The sequence below is a fragment of the Rattus rattus genome, chromosome 9, assembly GCF_011064425.1.
Source record: "Rattus rattus isolate New Zealand chromosome 9, Rrattus_CSIRO_v1, whole genome shotgun sequence".
NCBI lineage: Eukaryota > Metazoa > Chordata > Mammalia > Rodentia > Muridae > Rattus > Rattus rattus.
Genome location: NC_046162.1, coordinates 75,248,692 through 75,262,468, shown reverse-complemented (window position 1 = coordinate 75,262,468; position 13,777 = coordinate 75,248,692). Strand labels below are relative to the sequence as shown.

General features: G+C 53.0%; 1 protein-coding gene across 1 annotated transcript in view; it reads right to left on the bottom strand.

Moving 5' to 3' along the window:
- Positions 1-12,866, bottom strand: part of Sdk2 (sidekick cell adhesion molecule 2) — a 274,922-nt gene extending 262,056 nt beyond the window's left edge. Inside the window, exon 1 of the mRNA XM_032912110.1 lies at positions 11,669-12,866. Within this exon, the coding sequence (XP_032768001.1) occupies positions 11,669-11,741 (73 nt within the window). The 5' untranslated portion in view covers positions 11,742-12,866. The remainder of the gene's footprint in view (positions 1-11,668) is intronic.
- Between the last annotated feature and the right edge of the window lie 911 nt (positions 12,867-13,777).

The window sequence follows — 13,777 nt, the reverse complement described above, 5'->3', positions numbered from 1 at the left end:
CCTCGACAGTCCTTTGCCTCTTAGGTCAAGGGGGATGGGCAGTGGACAGAGTTCTCTGGCACCTGAAGCCCCAGCCCGCAGCATCCCTGTCTCTCGGCGGCTGCTCTCTCTTCATTACTCCAATCACATCAACTCTGACAGGCGCGTATTTATTACTGTCCTGACGACAGCCATTTCTCACCCAGTGATGCGCAGACTGATAATGAGCTTGGAGCAGAGCTAATGAGGAACTCCCCCGGCCCTCCCTGGCAGCCTGGCCTGAGACTGCCCATCTGCCAACCCCCAGAAGTAGGAACCACACCCCAGGCAGGGAGAGGAGGCTGAACAGAGAAGTCCTGGATGATAATCCTGAGTGGAGCTCAATGCTGCCCACAGGGAGGAGGGAGAACACAGAGGTGATGGGCATAAACCCTGGGCATAGTCTTGCTCCTTTCTGGCTTCCAAGACCTTGTGCCAGGGCAGCAAGAGACAAACAATGGCGCTGGCCAGGCTGGCTGCCAGGCAGGAACTGGGAGGCTGGACCGACATTTTGGGGGTCTGGTTCCCAAAGCACAGAATGCTTAGAGAAGTCAGGAGGAGATCAGGATGGGAAGAGAGCTCAGTCAGTGAAGTACATGCCTCACAGATATGAGGCCCTGAGTTCCATCCCTAGACACATGTATGAAACTCTGGGTACAGACTTGTAATCCCAGTGTTGAGGAAGCAGAGACAGGTAGGTCCTCTGGGCTCACTGCGGGCCACGGTCTCAAAAAAACAAGATGGACAGCTCCTGAGCAACAACACATGAGGCCTTTCCACATGCCTGAACACATATGTGCACATGTACCCATATGAACATGCAAGCACACACATGCGTACCATGTGAACATACATGCACACACATGTGCAGATGTACCCACATGAACATTCATGCCAATACATGTGCATGTGTACAATATAAACATGTGCACACACATGTGTACCATATGAACATGTATGTGTGTGCAAGCACATCCATATGACCATGCATGAGCACACATGTGTCAACATAAGCATGTGTGCACACACATGTGCACCATGTGAACATGCATGCATATGCATGTGCAAGTGCATACATATGAACATGTATGCATATACATGTGTGTAAGCACACCCAATGACCATGCATGAGCACACATGTGCACATGTGCCCATATGAACACGCATACATGTGCACCACATGAGTATGTATGCACACACGTGCACCATATGAACATGCATGCACATGCATGTGCAAGTGCACACATATGAACATGTATGCACACACATGTGCACATGCATTCATATGAACTTGAATGAACACATCCACATATACATTGGGAACAGATAGATGACAGAACCATGTTGGAAGCGCTTAGCTAGTGCTGGCTGTCCAGGCAGAGCTCCGTGCTCAGAGCCACCACAGAGAAGAAACTATAGTGAAGACAGCGCTTTGCTGGAAAAATGTTCTTTTCTAGAAGACAAATTCAAACATGCCACGGAGAAGCTGCATATTAGGCTGTTATCAGCTGTGCAGGTCTTAGGGTGGATTTTTTTTTTTTTTGCTGGATCTTTTCATAAAAACTCTAATTTATGTGAACAGCTTTCACAGACACGCCATTTGCCCTTCATCTACACCAATAAGAAAGTTAGCCAGAAAATATTAATGTTGCCGGCGCTGAAGTTCAGAGATAGTTGGTTTCTTGCCAAGGTCACTTGACTTGGAAGAAGCGATGCATACAGATCAGTGACTTCCAGGTCAACGTCCCTGTCACTGGAGTTCCTCTGGAAGGCACCCATACACCTGCCAAGAGTCCTCTTCACCACTAACTTGACTGGGTTTGGAGTTAACTAGGAATTACGTTTCTCAGACTCCCATGAGAATGTTTCCAGAAAGTGGGGAGGGAAGCCCTACTCTGAATGTTTGTGGCGGACACGGTTTCCCAGGATGGCGTCTTCAACCAAACACAAGGCAAAGGGAGCTGCGTTCCACCATTCACCTCTCTGCTTCCTGACTACAGAGACGATGTGTCTAGTTGCCCTTAGCTCTTGTCACCATGAGGAGGTCACTGCACAGGACTGTCCCTTCAAACCATGGGTCAAAAGAAACCCTTCCTTAAGCTTCGTCCATTGAGAATTTTGTCATAGCAACGAGAAAGTAACTAATACACAACTGTTTAGTGCTCCCTTTCCCCAAGGAGAGTCTGAGTCTTCCTCACCACTTGGCTTCAAAAGCTTCTGCAACAAAGCTTCTGATTGGCTAGTCCAGTCTCAATCAAAATGAGAAAGGAGGGGCCAGGAGACAAGTCTTCCAGTGGCCTGGGGGCACTTGGCAGGGGTGACAACCCAATGCCACCCCCCCTGGCAGGTGGTTACCCTGGCCCACAGCCAGATGTGTAACTCAACTGCTTCAGAAGGTTACAGAAATGTATAAATGAAAATGTTGGAATAGATATGTCAGGCACTTTAGAATTTGCTAGGAGACATGACCCAAGAAATCATCTTGGTTTTTCCATATACCCCCAGAGGTCCAGAAAGCTACAGGATGGAGTATGCACCTCAGCCAGTATCGTATGGCTTTAAAGCTATTCTCTGTGTGCTCAAATGGAATTCAGATACGCTGTGGAATGGAATGGAAACTTCTATTTATTTAGGAAATAAAATACTTGCAGGAAAAGCTTATATGGATGGACAGCCGATTAGGGCCATGCAGCCAGACCCCCTTAGGTATACTCCACCCTCTTAGCTCTTGTAAGAGCTCCACCATGGCAGCCATCTTGGAAAAATTTGGAACTGGCCACCAAATGCCCCCACCCCTTCCCAGAGAGGACTCTTCAGTCACGGGGGTCCAAAAGCCCAACCCAGAGGGACCCAGTGAGAATCTCAGCGGAGGCCTCTGGTGTCATGCACTTTCTCTCCTCTCTGGCTTCGTGGACTTCCGTGGGCTCACTCTTTAAAGGGTTAACTTTATTAATTGGGAAAAGTAATTGATGTCTAATACCTTCATCCTTGTTGATGAAGCGTTATTATCTAGACTCAAGGAGTTTGTAATTAAAGAAATCAGTCTCACACACACATTACAAGATCAGTCAGCATCAACAAGGCCAAAGAGGGTGGGGCACCCAGCATTCAGGCTTACTAAAGAAAAAAGGAGTGTAGCCTGTGGACATCCTGAGGGCATGGGGTATCCAGTCGACAGATGTTCCGAGGGAGTGGGATATCCTGTCTGCAGGGTCCCTGGTAGGGCAGGATCCCCAGTCCTTAGTTATCTAGATAGGATTGTATCTCTAACTCCTTGGTTCCCCAAGAGGACAGGGCATCTAGCTTGTCGGCATCCAGAGAGGATGGGGTACCCTACCTGGGTGTCCTGGTCAGAAGTCATCCTGAGGGGACAGAGTACCCTGTCTTCTCACTAGCCTGTAGGCATGCAGAGATGATGGGAGTCCAGCCTGAGCGTTCCTCGAGGGGATGGAGCCCCTAGACTGTGGGTGTCGTTAGAGTGGGAGCGTTGAGGTTTGTGTTATAGCTGGGGTCAGTGATGGCTCCACATGAGACTTTGGGGGATAGGATCTAGGTTAGTGGAGAAGACGGAGAGTCCATAGTGAGGAAGGGAGGGACGGGTGCTCACAGACCTCTTGGCGGTGAGGCCGGCCTGAACATGGATTAGAGAGAACATACAGGAACAGGGAGGGGAGGGGCTGACTGGTGACTCATAGGGTCCCTGCACTCAGAACCTATGGTGAACTCCCTGTGGCTGAGCTCATGGAGAACTGAGGAAAGCTTGGGTTTTCCACAGAGGGGGAGGCCATCTCACGATGCACGCCCCCCCTCCCCCAGTCCCTGTATGTGCCTGAAAAGCTGAGGGATGCCTCACAGGAGACTGGTTTTAATCCCTTGGACCTATTGGTCCAAAGCAGTGTGGCAAGTAGTGCCTGTGGGGGGCATCTTGCCTAGATCAAAGGCAGTGCCCTGGGGAAGCAGCTGACCTACATTCCTCTCTTTCTCTCTCTCTCTCTCTCTCTCTCTCTCTCTCTCTCTCTCTCTCTCTCTCTCTTTCTCTCTCTCTCCCCTTTCTAATTCTCTGCCCCCATCTCTCTCTCTTTCTCACCTGTTTCTTCGTGGTGTGTGTGTGTGTGTGTGTGTGTGTGTTCGTCCGTCCATCTGTATGTCCATCTATCCATCTGTCCATCTGTCTATCCATCCTCCAGCAGTGCTGGGGACCAAGCCCAGGCATTGTGTACACCATTATCCCTTTTTTCTCAGACCAGATGGTCTTCGCATGTTCCTGGATGCTTCTGGATTTAGATACTAACAATATTAACATTTATGTTTTTGCTTGTTCATTTGTAACATTTGTTTGTTTCTTTGTTTGTTTCGGTCATCCTCCATGGGTTGGTTGGGCTGAAGAGCCACCCATATCAACTTGACATTTTATGAAAGGATCTAGTAAAAAACGCCGACCCTGAAGTTTGCACAGCTGTGAACAGCTGCCTGTGTAGGCTTTCTGGGGGGCATGTTTGCATTTTAGGCTAGAGACAGTGAGTATCTTAGCCTAAGAAATGGCTGATGTAGAAGTTTACATGTCACGGGAAGAGAGAAGAAACAGAAGTCTTTGGGGCCAGGGTGACTGCTTCATCCCAGGCCCAAGGTTTATCTTGTTTCTCTCCTACCAAGATGAAGAAGGGGTAAAGAGAAGAAGTCTGTATACTGATCAATATTCTAGGAGCTTAGCCTATCTCATTAACCTAGCCACAGCCAACAAGGCCGGTAGGACTGTCATTACCCTTTATAAATAAAGAAATTGAGGCACATGCAGTCTCTGTGAGTTACCCAAAGCCACCCAGTCAGTGAAGGACAAGAAGAAACGCAGGGGTTCACCCACGATTAAGGCCCCTCAGCAGTCTTTGCTTACCTAGCTGGGCCTCTGATGCTTCATGCTGCCTTGGTGTCTACAGTTTAAAAAGACGTGGAGAATCTGACTTAACTGATCCTGAGCTCATGTTATACAGTGGCAATCCAAGTGCATGGGACTATATCTCTCCTGTCACCTCAATTCTAAGCACGTATTGACGGCCTCCCTGGTCTAGTATTGACCAGAGGGGCTCCCAGGGTCCTGGCTCCAACAGCCCCTCAAGTTTCCCCATGTCCACCACAGAAGCTCAGTCCCCTATGTGAGCCACACGCCAGTAATATTTCCTTCTCCCCGAATGATCAGGACATCAAAGTTTCATGGCCCCTTTGGGCCACTAATCGCTTCCCTAGTTGGCATGAAATTTTAATTGTTTTTCTTCCCTCTGTCCTTCCCCATCCCACGTGGAGTCTGGTCATGGGCAAGCCAGTCATCAAAGCCTCAGGAGACATAAGGAAGGTTCCTCCAAGAGCACTGGAAAGCCCCAGGCAGGGGACGGAAGGAAGGAGGAGAGAAGGAATCTTGAATTCTACCAAGCTCATACCTTGTGAGAATACAACAGGGGTGGAGGCCAAAGTCAGGAAGAAAAGGGGAAGGAAGTGGGGTGGGGAGAAGGGGGTTGATGATGATGATCATAATGATGACGATGACGGCGATGACGATGAGGAGGAAGGGGAGGAGAAGGAAACTCAAAGTTGCCCCAAGCTCTGCTAACAGCTCTGGTCTGCTAGACCAGTCCTGTCTCCCGACAGCACAGCAGGCCAAGTATCTCCCAGAGCAATGGTTGAGTCTCACTGAAAAGATGGCAGGAGATGCGAAGGGGCAGCCTGGCGGGGGCTGGGGGGACAAGGCAAGAAGACACACATTAGGATCACAGAACTCTTGCATCATGCTGACGGTTTGGCACTTCAGCCACAGTTCCTGGACAGTTAGCTTTGCTGAGTTTCTCTATTTATTTTTCTCCCTTGACATTTGTTGGAGCCATAGTTGATGCTGGCCAATGGCTGTAAGGAGAGGGACTGATGCCAACCTTTGGATGCCGACATGGCTTGTCTTGTCTCCTCCCCTCTACAGGATCCCGTGCATCATATACAGGGCATCTAGAAACAAGTAGTCATCACACCAGATTTTTCACCCTGCCTTTCTCCTCTTGTACCCCATGAGGGTAGAGGGTAGCCGGCAGGGACTCGGAAGGGACCCCAAAGCTATTCAAGCTCCAAGGCCACACCTGCTAGAGGCAACCTCTCTGGCAGAGCTGGAGCCAAAGGTGGCTGGGAAAGGAATACCAGAACATCTGAGGAGGGTTCTCCCTCAGTGGCAGCCTGGAGCCACCAGCAAAGGCTACAACTGTGGGGCACAGGCTCTTACTCTGGGGTGCCCAGCTGTTTACCACAGGAAGTCTTTACCGAACCAAGGAGACCACAGGCACTAAGAAACCACTCATCCGTGCCATACTGGAAGCTGGAGAAGTAGAAAGGGTGAGGTGGCGAGAGGAAGCATGATTCATTTATTCACACTCATTCATTCATTCATTCATTCATTCATTCATTCAGACGTATTTGTTGAGCCCTTGTGTACCGGGCACTGCTCTTGACGCTGGGCATTCAGGAGTGAATACAAGAGAGAAACTGATACACCAAAGACCAGCATTAAACCAACCATCAACTCAATGCACTGAGAGAGAGAGAGATGCTCTGCAGAAGGAAGGGCAGAGACAGCGGTGCCCACTCTGAGACACCATGGCATAGTAGCTTCCAGATGGGGAAAGGGACACCAGCTGAGTCCTAGGAAACTGGGTGACAGTAACTACAGAAGCGTTAGAGGCAGCTAGAAGTTGGCTTTCAGAGAGTCTGAGGACAGGAGGCTCCACAGAGGTATAAGAATGAGTAAGTCGGGGGACCTGGTGAGAGAGCGGAGGAGGGACTCAGCCGTCCTTATAGCCATGTGACCAGAACATTCTACACCTTTCTGGCTCATCAAGAGCGTCTGCAAAGTTATTTGGATAATCTTACTTCACCACCCAAACCACCCCAAGGAGCTAGATGCCGCCTGTCCTCCCCTCACTTCAGAGACAGGGAGCAGGTTCAGTTTCATGTTTGATGAAAGTGGGGGCTGAAAGGGGCTGACCCAAGTTGGGAACTCCCGGTCCACCGGCAGCTCCCCGCATCAGGAGGGTTTTGCCAGGCTCCTGGCTCAGCCATGGTCTGGTTCATGTTCCCTTCCTTGAGTGTGCCCAGAGAGGTGCCAGTTTCCTCTCTCACATTTGGGATGGGACCCCGGGTAGTCCTAACACTCCTTCACCCAGCCAGGCTCCCTGCTTCTGCATCTGCCCAGCATGAGGGCATCAGGGGCTGGCAAGTGGTGCGTAACTAGGGAAGTCTCAACAACTGGCTTGTTTTCCTTTCCATTACAGGCTGTAGACCAGTCTGCTGCTGGCCCATTTGTTGCTATTGGCATCCCAAGGCCCCAGATTACAATGACTAATTCTTACCGCTTATAGGGCGCTCCAGGGGGATGTGCTGGGGTTGAGGGGTGGGGTAAAGTGGATAACCCACAGCAGCTCGGTAACCCCATGTCAATTCCGGCTCCAGTTCCCCACTCCCCCCAAAGGGGCCAGAAGTCAGGGAACAGTGCAACCAACAATGCACCATCTAATTCTTTCATCAACACGGGGCGACATCTAACAGTTTCACAATTGACAGTAATGCGCCCTCCATTGCATGAGGGTAAGGAAGCTGGCCGCATGGCCACCAGCCCTAGATTTGCAGGTAGAGGACGGCTCTGGATAACTTCCCTGGCATTCTTTAAATCCATAGGGCAGGGAACAAGCCCATTCTCTCTTTCCTTTAGCTCACAGCCCAGCTGCGTCCTACGGAACAAGGTCAAAAACGTTCCAATATGCAGTTTAACACACCATCTTAAAGCCAGCCATTGAGGTCCTGCTTAAACACCAGTCTGCTGTAAAGGATTTGGCCTCCTTCCCAGCCTCCCTTCCCTGATGGAATGAGGTTCCTGGCCCCTACGCCCACCTTCCAGTAGAGGACGTAAGGGAGAGGTGGTCGATAAACGTTTGCCAAGCAAGTGTGTGCGAGAGTTTTCACAGCAGGTGCAGGCTGCCTGTGTGACTTGGCTTCTGCCTCTGGGTCAAGAGTGACCCCACCCTACAAAGGGGGAAATTCTATAGCCAGAGGCAGCAAGAACCAAATTCCATCACTCATCTCACTGTACCAAGAGGTTCCAGACTGACATCCAGGGGTACTCAGGGTGAGAGATGGACTGGCTTTGGAAGAGAATGGGATGGAGAAGCAGGACCGTCCCCCACTCCCTGCTCGTGCTCCTGGGGAGCTTTTGACAGCTGAGCCCCGGGCGAGCATGACACTAGGCCTCCTGGTAATTAGCAAGAGGCCCTGATCAATAAGTTATTTTTTGCTGTCAGTAATTAATAATTACAGCTTAGCCACACCATGTAATTAAACTTTCATCCCATTCCCCCGTGTGCTGTTTGGCTTTTATCGTGATTAGCTCCCAGCACTAAACTTTCTCCCTTTGGGACTCTCTGGGAGCTTCTGGACTAGAGTTTCTAAGGCCTCTGTCAGGGTTTCCCCACTGTCTGGTTCATCCAACCGCAGTGCCCTCTTGTTCTACACCCCTCACCCCTGGTGCAATTCTATTGAAAAAGAACCTCCTAGAATGGATGGTTTGGCAGCCCATGCCCTCCTCCCTGTGGCTTGGGCAGGCCAGGATGCTGTCTAGTAATGGCCAAGCTCACCAGCATATGAAATACAACCAGGGCCTTCCAACCCCAGCTCCTGGGGGAATGGTGGCAATCTTCATGGGACTAGTTCCCGGGATCTCAGAGCACTAAGGACCACTCCAGGAAACATCAACGTAGTAGTCAAAGAAGGAAGTTTGCAACTCTCTCTCTCTCTCTCTCTCTCTCTCTCTCTCTCTCTCTCTCTCTCTCTCTCACTTTGTGTGTGTGTGTGTGTGTGTGTGTGTGTGTGTGTGTGTGTGTGTGTGTGTGTGTGTGTGTGTGAAGGACTTGCAGGGGCCGCTCGCTGGAATCCTTCTAAGCCATGCCAAACCTGCAAAGAGGGAGTCAGTGCACCCGAGGTACAGATGGGGAAACTGAGGCTTCCAGCGACTGAGAGTCTTGCAGAAATATCTCCACAGCTGTCTTTGCCAGATCACGAGAGCCCCTCCTTTCCAGTTTGGGAGGGAATGCATTTTTCAATGGGATGACTGAAGTTTGCCTGGGAAACGAGCTGGAATCACGTAAAAGATTGATTTTGGGAGAAATGACCCGAATGATGGTTTTCAGTACAACCAGGTAATGCAGCTTAGTGCAGCACCTGGAAAAAGAACTAGGCAAAAGGCTCCATAATACCCGCCAGGAGCAACCACAGGGCACTTGTTTCAAAGGAGAAGCAGCTGCTGGGCGTCCCTGTGTGTGCCATGGCTGCAGGACAGACCCTATAGGGTCAGAGAGATGCTGGAGGTTTTAACTCTTCTCAAAAGAATTAATGGCAGGAACTTAGAGGAAAAAAAAAAACCAAAACAAAACAAAACAAAAAAAAAAAACAAAAAACAAAACCACCTAACCCCAAAGCAGGTTTTTTAAAAAGACCCCGTGCCCTAAACCTCACCCCTTGGATAGCAGCCCAGCATTGCCCCCCCAGGTGGAGTCCAGAAATTTTCTTCCCACAATTCTCTGCAGGGCGACAAATGGAAGGAGGGGGGCAGTGCTGACAAGCAAACATCCAAAGAGCCAGAGATTATAATCAGAGCAGAAGGGGCTTGGGCAGCCCTGCATTGAGAGAAAACAGCTACCAGTGTGTGTGTGTGTGTGTGTGTGTGTGTGTGTGTGTGTGTGTGTGTGTGTGTAGGGGGTGTGTGTCAGAAAAGTGCTTCTCTGATCCTGTCAGGAGAATGGAGCGCTTCCTGGGAGAGGCATGGGACCGGGAAGCCATTAAGTTCAGTAAGACACTGGTGTCTTGACCTTAGGAAGGTGGGCAGATGACAAGGTGCCTGGGATGTGACCACACTGAGAGGTGCTCTGGGGACTCCACAAGGGCCTGGTCCTAGATGGGAGACCAATTAGTGAGCTACCTGCCCCTCCAACAAGTCACACAGTCATGGTGGAGTCAGTCTGCAGGAAGGTGGAGCTAGAGGGTTCCACACAGGTTGCTACCCCTCAGAGACCCCTCCCTCCATGGCCATCTCAGAAAAGTTGACCTGCTACCCAGAGTGGAGGACACCCCATTCCAACTCTGTCAAGGCCATTGTCCTGGGTCCCCACGGCCTCACCACGGTCTCACCCTAGACGAGAGGCTACGGAAGTACCCGCTAGAGAAAGAGGCTCAGAACTGGACACTTATCCTGTGTATCGGAGTGCTCTTGGGAAGGTAAGTTTGTTGCACAGGGCCTCAGTTTCCCCATCAGTTAAATGGCTACAAGAATTCGATGACCTCTGAGGTCCCTGCCTACTGGAAGATTTTACGACCACTATAAAAATAATAACTTTTATTGCCTTACATTTATGGCGCTCATTAGAAAATTTCGAAGTGCTTTTACCTAAATTGCCTTGTAAAAAGTCCTCTCCTCAGCCCCGTGAGCGACAACGGATCATTTTCATCTCTGATCTTGGCTCTGACGCTTGCCTGGCTTGGGACACGGCGGCGACCCTTCTTTTCTGAGGTCCCGGGACCCCAGAAGAGGGGAAAGGCTCTGTAGGGAGATTGCAGCGCCATCCCAGTCCCCCCACGGCCCCACTCCCAGCTCCTGGTCTGGCTTCTCTGTTGAGTCTGGAAAATTAAAGGGATCTAAAGCTAAACCGGTGAGTCTGGGGATTCAATCTAGACTACTTCTCCCTTTGCCCCCAGCAGGCGCCGCTCGGCCACCACGGCCACCACCATCTGGATCTTCGAACCCCAAACCCAAGAAAGCTCGGTGCAGCCTAGCCTACCACGACCCTCCAGGGGACCCCAGAGATGTGCAGGCGTCCGCCTCAGGAGGCGGGGAAGGACAACCCCATCACACCTCCTTTCAACACACCCTCTGCACACCCACTAGCCCTTCATCGCCAGGCTGTCTGCTCCGGGTAGCTACAGATCAAAGCGGCAGTGGCCAGACACCCAACTAGCAGTGGAAGCTGAAGGCTGGGGCTGCCCGCTGGGTGTGTCGGTGGTGGGGGTGGGGGTGATCTGCCGCTGTCCTCGCCACTGGGCTCCAGGACCACGCCGCCAAACCGCCCCAGCTCCCGCCGGCTGGCTAGGCAGCCAGGCGCGGGCTCCCATATGTGGTCAAGTAGAGTAGCTGCTCTTGAAGGAAAAATCAAGCGAGCCCCCACTACGGCTTCTTCCCAGCTTCTGCCTGCCCCATCTTCTCACCCCGGGACTACCCAGTGCCTGCCTGGTATGGTTTTGCCCTTCCTGTCGGACGTCAAGCAGGATGAGGAGCTTAGGGAGTTCGGTGGAGCCAAGACATGGAATGACGCGCCCCTCCTACCCCAGTCAGAGGGTATCTATAGAGGTCCACCTACCGCACCTCCGCTTTTCTCCACCTCCCCTGGCCACCTCACCTTTCCGGTCCAGAAAGGCCAGAAGTACCGGGGACACTGCCCCACCCCAAAGAGAGCCCCAAAAGTCGAAGAAGCGGGAGCATTGAGACGTACACGAAATGGTCCAGCTTGGGCCAAACCTCTCTTCCGCCCACCCGAACCCCTTCTCCAGTTCCACGTGGAGAAAGTCGCCCATACCATACCTTGGGCCCCGGCTGAGTGGATCCGATGCAGGGCCAGTAGAGTCCAGATCGGCAGCCTCCACATGCTAGGCATCCTGACGGAGGGGTCCTCTGCTGTGCCCTAGTCTTTGTGAGTTGCTTTATAATCCTGTGGGGTCCCGGGAGACTGCGTAGCCAAGTCCTGGACGCTATGACTGTAGGGACCGCACCAGCGACCCCAAATGCTTTCTCCTCTTTCTGTGCTGGCTATTCCGTAAGTCGAGGGGAGAGGAGAAAGAGGCCAAGCCTCCTCTCAAACTCCGGGTGCCTGTATTTCTTAGCACCCCGACTCAGACTACTTCTCGCAGGCAGGGCGACCCCTGCGATCCGGCCTGGTCGCTAGATGAGCTCCGGAATGAGAGGACAACTTCAGGAAACTTCCTTCTGATGGCCACGTTGCCCGCCTCCCGCCCCTCCCCGCCCCCTGGTTGGGTTCTCCCGGGCCGACGTAGTCACCACGGTTCCAGACGCCCGGCCCCTGGGACTGGATGCTAGCAGAACACAGTGGCAGGCGCGGGCGCCGGGTGTCTTTGAGATGGGGCGCAGGGCTCCGGGGGCGCGGTTAGCATAACGGTCCGAATCTCCCCGGAGCCGAAGTTTTCTTCTCTTCTAACTTTGCAGAAGGCATCTGGCAGGGCCAAGCCACCCTTCTGAGCTCCACGGTCCTCGCACCCAATTCAGTGATTTCGGGGGATACGTCCCCTGGGGCTTCAGTGCGGGGCTCGCCCTAAGCTCTGAGCACCTCCGACTACCAAACTTTGCGGGTCCCACGGCCCGGCGCGCAGCCCCGTGCGCCCATGTCTGCGCCAGCTGCGGGCAGGGATAGATGCCCGGTTCGGGTACCGGGCTGGGCGACCCGGGTTCCAGCCAGTGCTCGGGCGCGGAGCCTCTTGCGGGCGATCGGGAGGAGAAGACCGGCGGGTCCTGCTCTCCGCCGCACCCGGGATGGAGGTCGGCGCGAGCTGCACCGGGAGAGCCCGGCCGGCAGTCCTGGGATCCGGGGTTTCGGCGCCGCCTCGGCCGCCCGGCGTTTTCGCCCAGCGCGGGGACCCCAGTCTCTGCGGCCGCTCCCGCGCCTCCGCCGCGCCTGCCGCTCGCCCACCTCGGCAGCCGCTGCCTCGCGGAGCCTGGAGCCCTGGGCTGCCCGGGCTCAGCGTCCTAAGAGCCGCTCTGCTGCCGAGCCTCAGAGTCTGCCTGCGCCGAGCCGGAGCTGCGGGGGCAGCGGGAGCCGGGGACGAGCGCGGCGGAGGCGGAGACGCGGAGAGGGGGGCCGAGCGCTACCCCGTGGCCGCGACTGGAGCGCAGCCTGCGCGCAGGGAGGGGGCGGCGGCGGCCCTGAGCCAGGCCCGGGAGCGAGCCTCGCAGAAACCCAATCCGTGTGCGCGGCCGCGGGCGCCTGGCTTCTCCGGGACCCACCGGAGGGCAGTAGTGCGGGCCGCGAGCGAGTCGCTCTCTCTGGCCTTGTCTTCTAGCTTCAGCCTTCCCTCCCTCCGTTCCTCCCTTCCTCCCTCGAAGGCCTCATCCAAGTCTCCCATAGGCAGGAGACCCCAGCACCCCTCTGGACATGACGGGGCAGGACAGTTTGGGAAGGGTGTGTGTGTGTGTGTGTGTGTGTGTGTGTGTGTGTGTGTGTGTGTGTATGTGTGTGTTTGTGCGTGTGTCGGTCAGCCGGTTGGTTCCAGTTTTTCCTTCCCAGGTCAGACTCTTTAAAAGTCTGGAAACGCTCAGGGCGGAGAGCAAGATAAAGGGGAAGTCTGGGACTTGCAGAAGGCTGAAAAAGTGAAGCTGGTGCCAAACTCGTGCGTTCTTTGTTTCTTCTTCTTCTTCTGAGCTCCCCTTTAAAGGCACATTGGCAGCGGAGACACAATGGAGAGAGCCAGTGGGGTCCTCCCTCGTGGCCCACGAATGGGAGCAGAATGCACCTTCTGGTGTGGGAAGGCCAGGAGCTGTAAGACCCCTTTAACAGTTGCATACACGGGCAACAGGCGTCTCTACCTCCGTGGGCTCTTTTCTCTATTAAAAATATTAAAAGTAATATTTTGCGGCTGTGTTGGCATGAAAACAAATATATTGCTACATATTAAAACATTT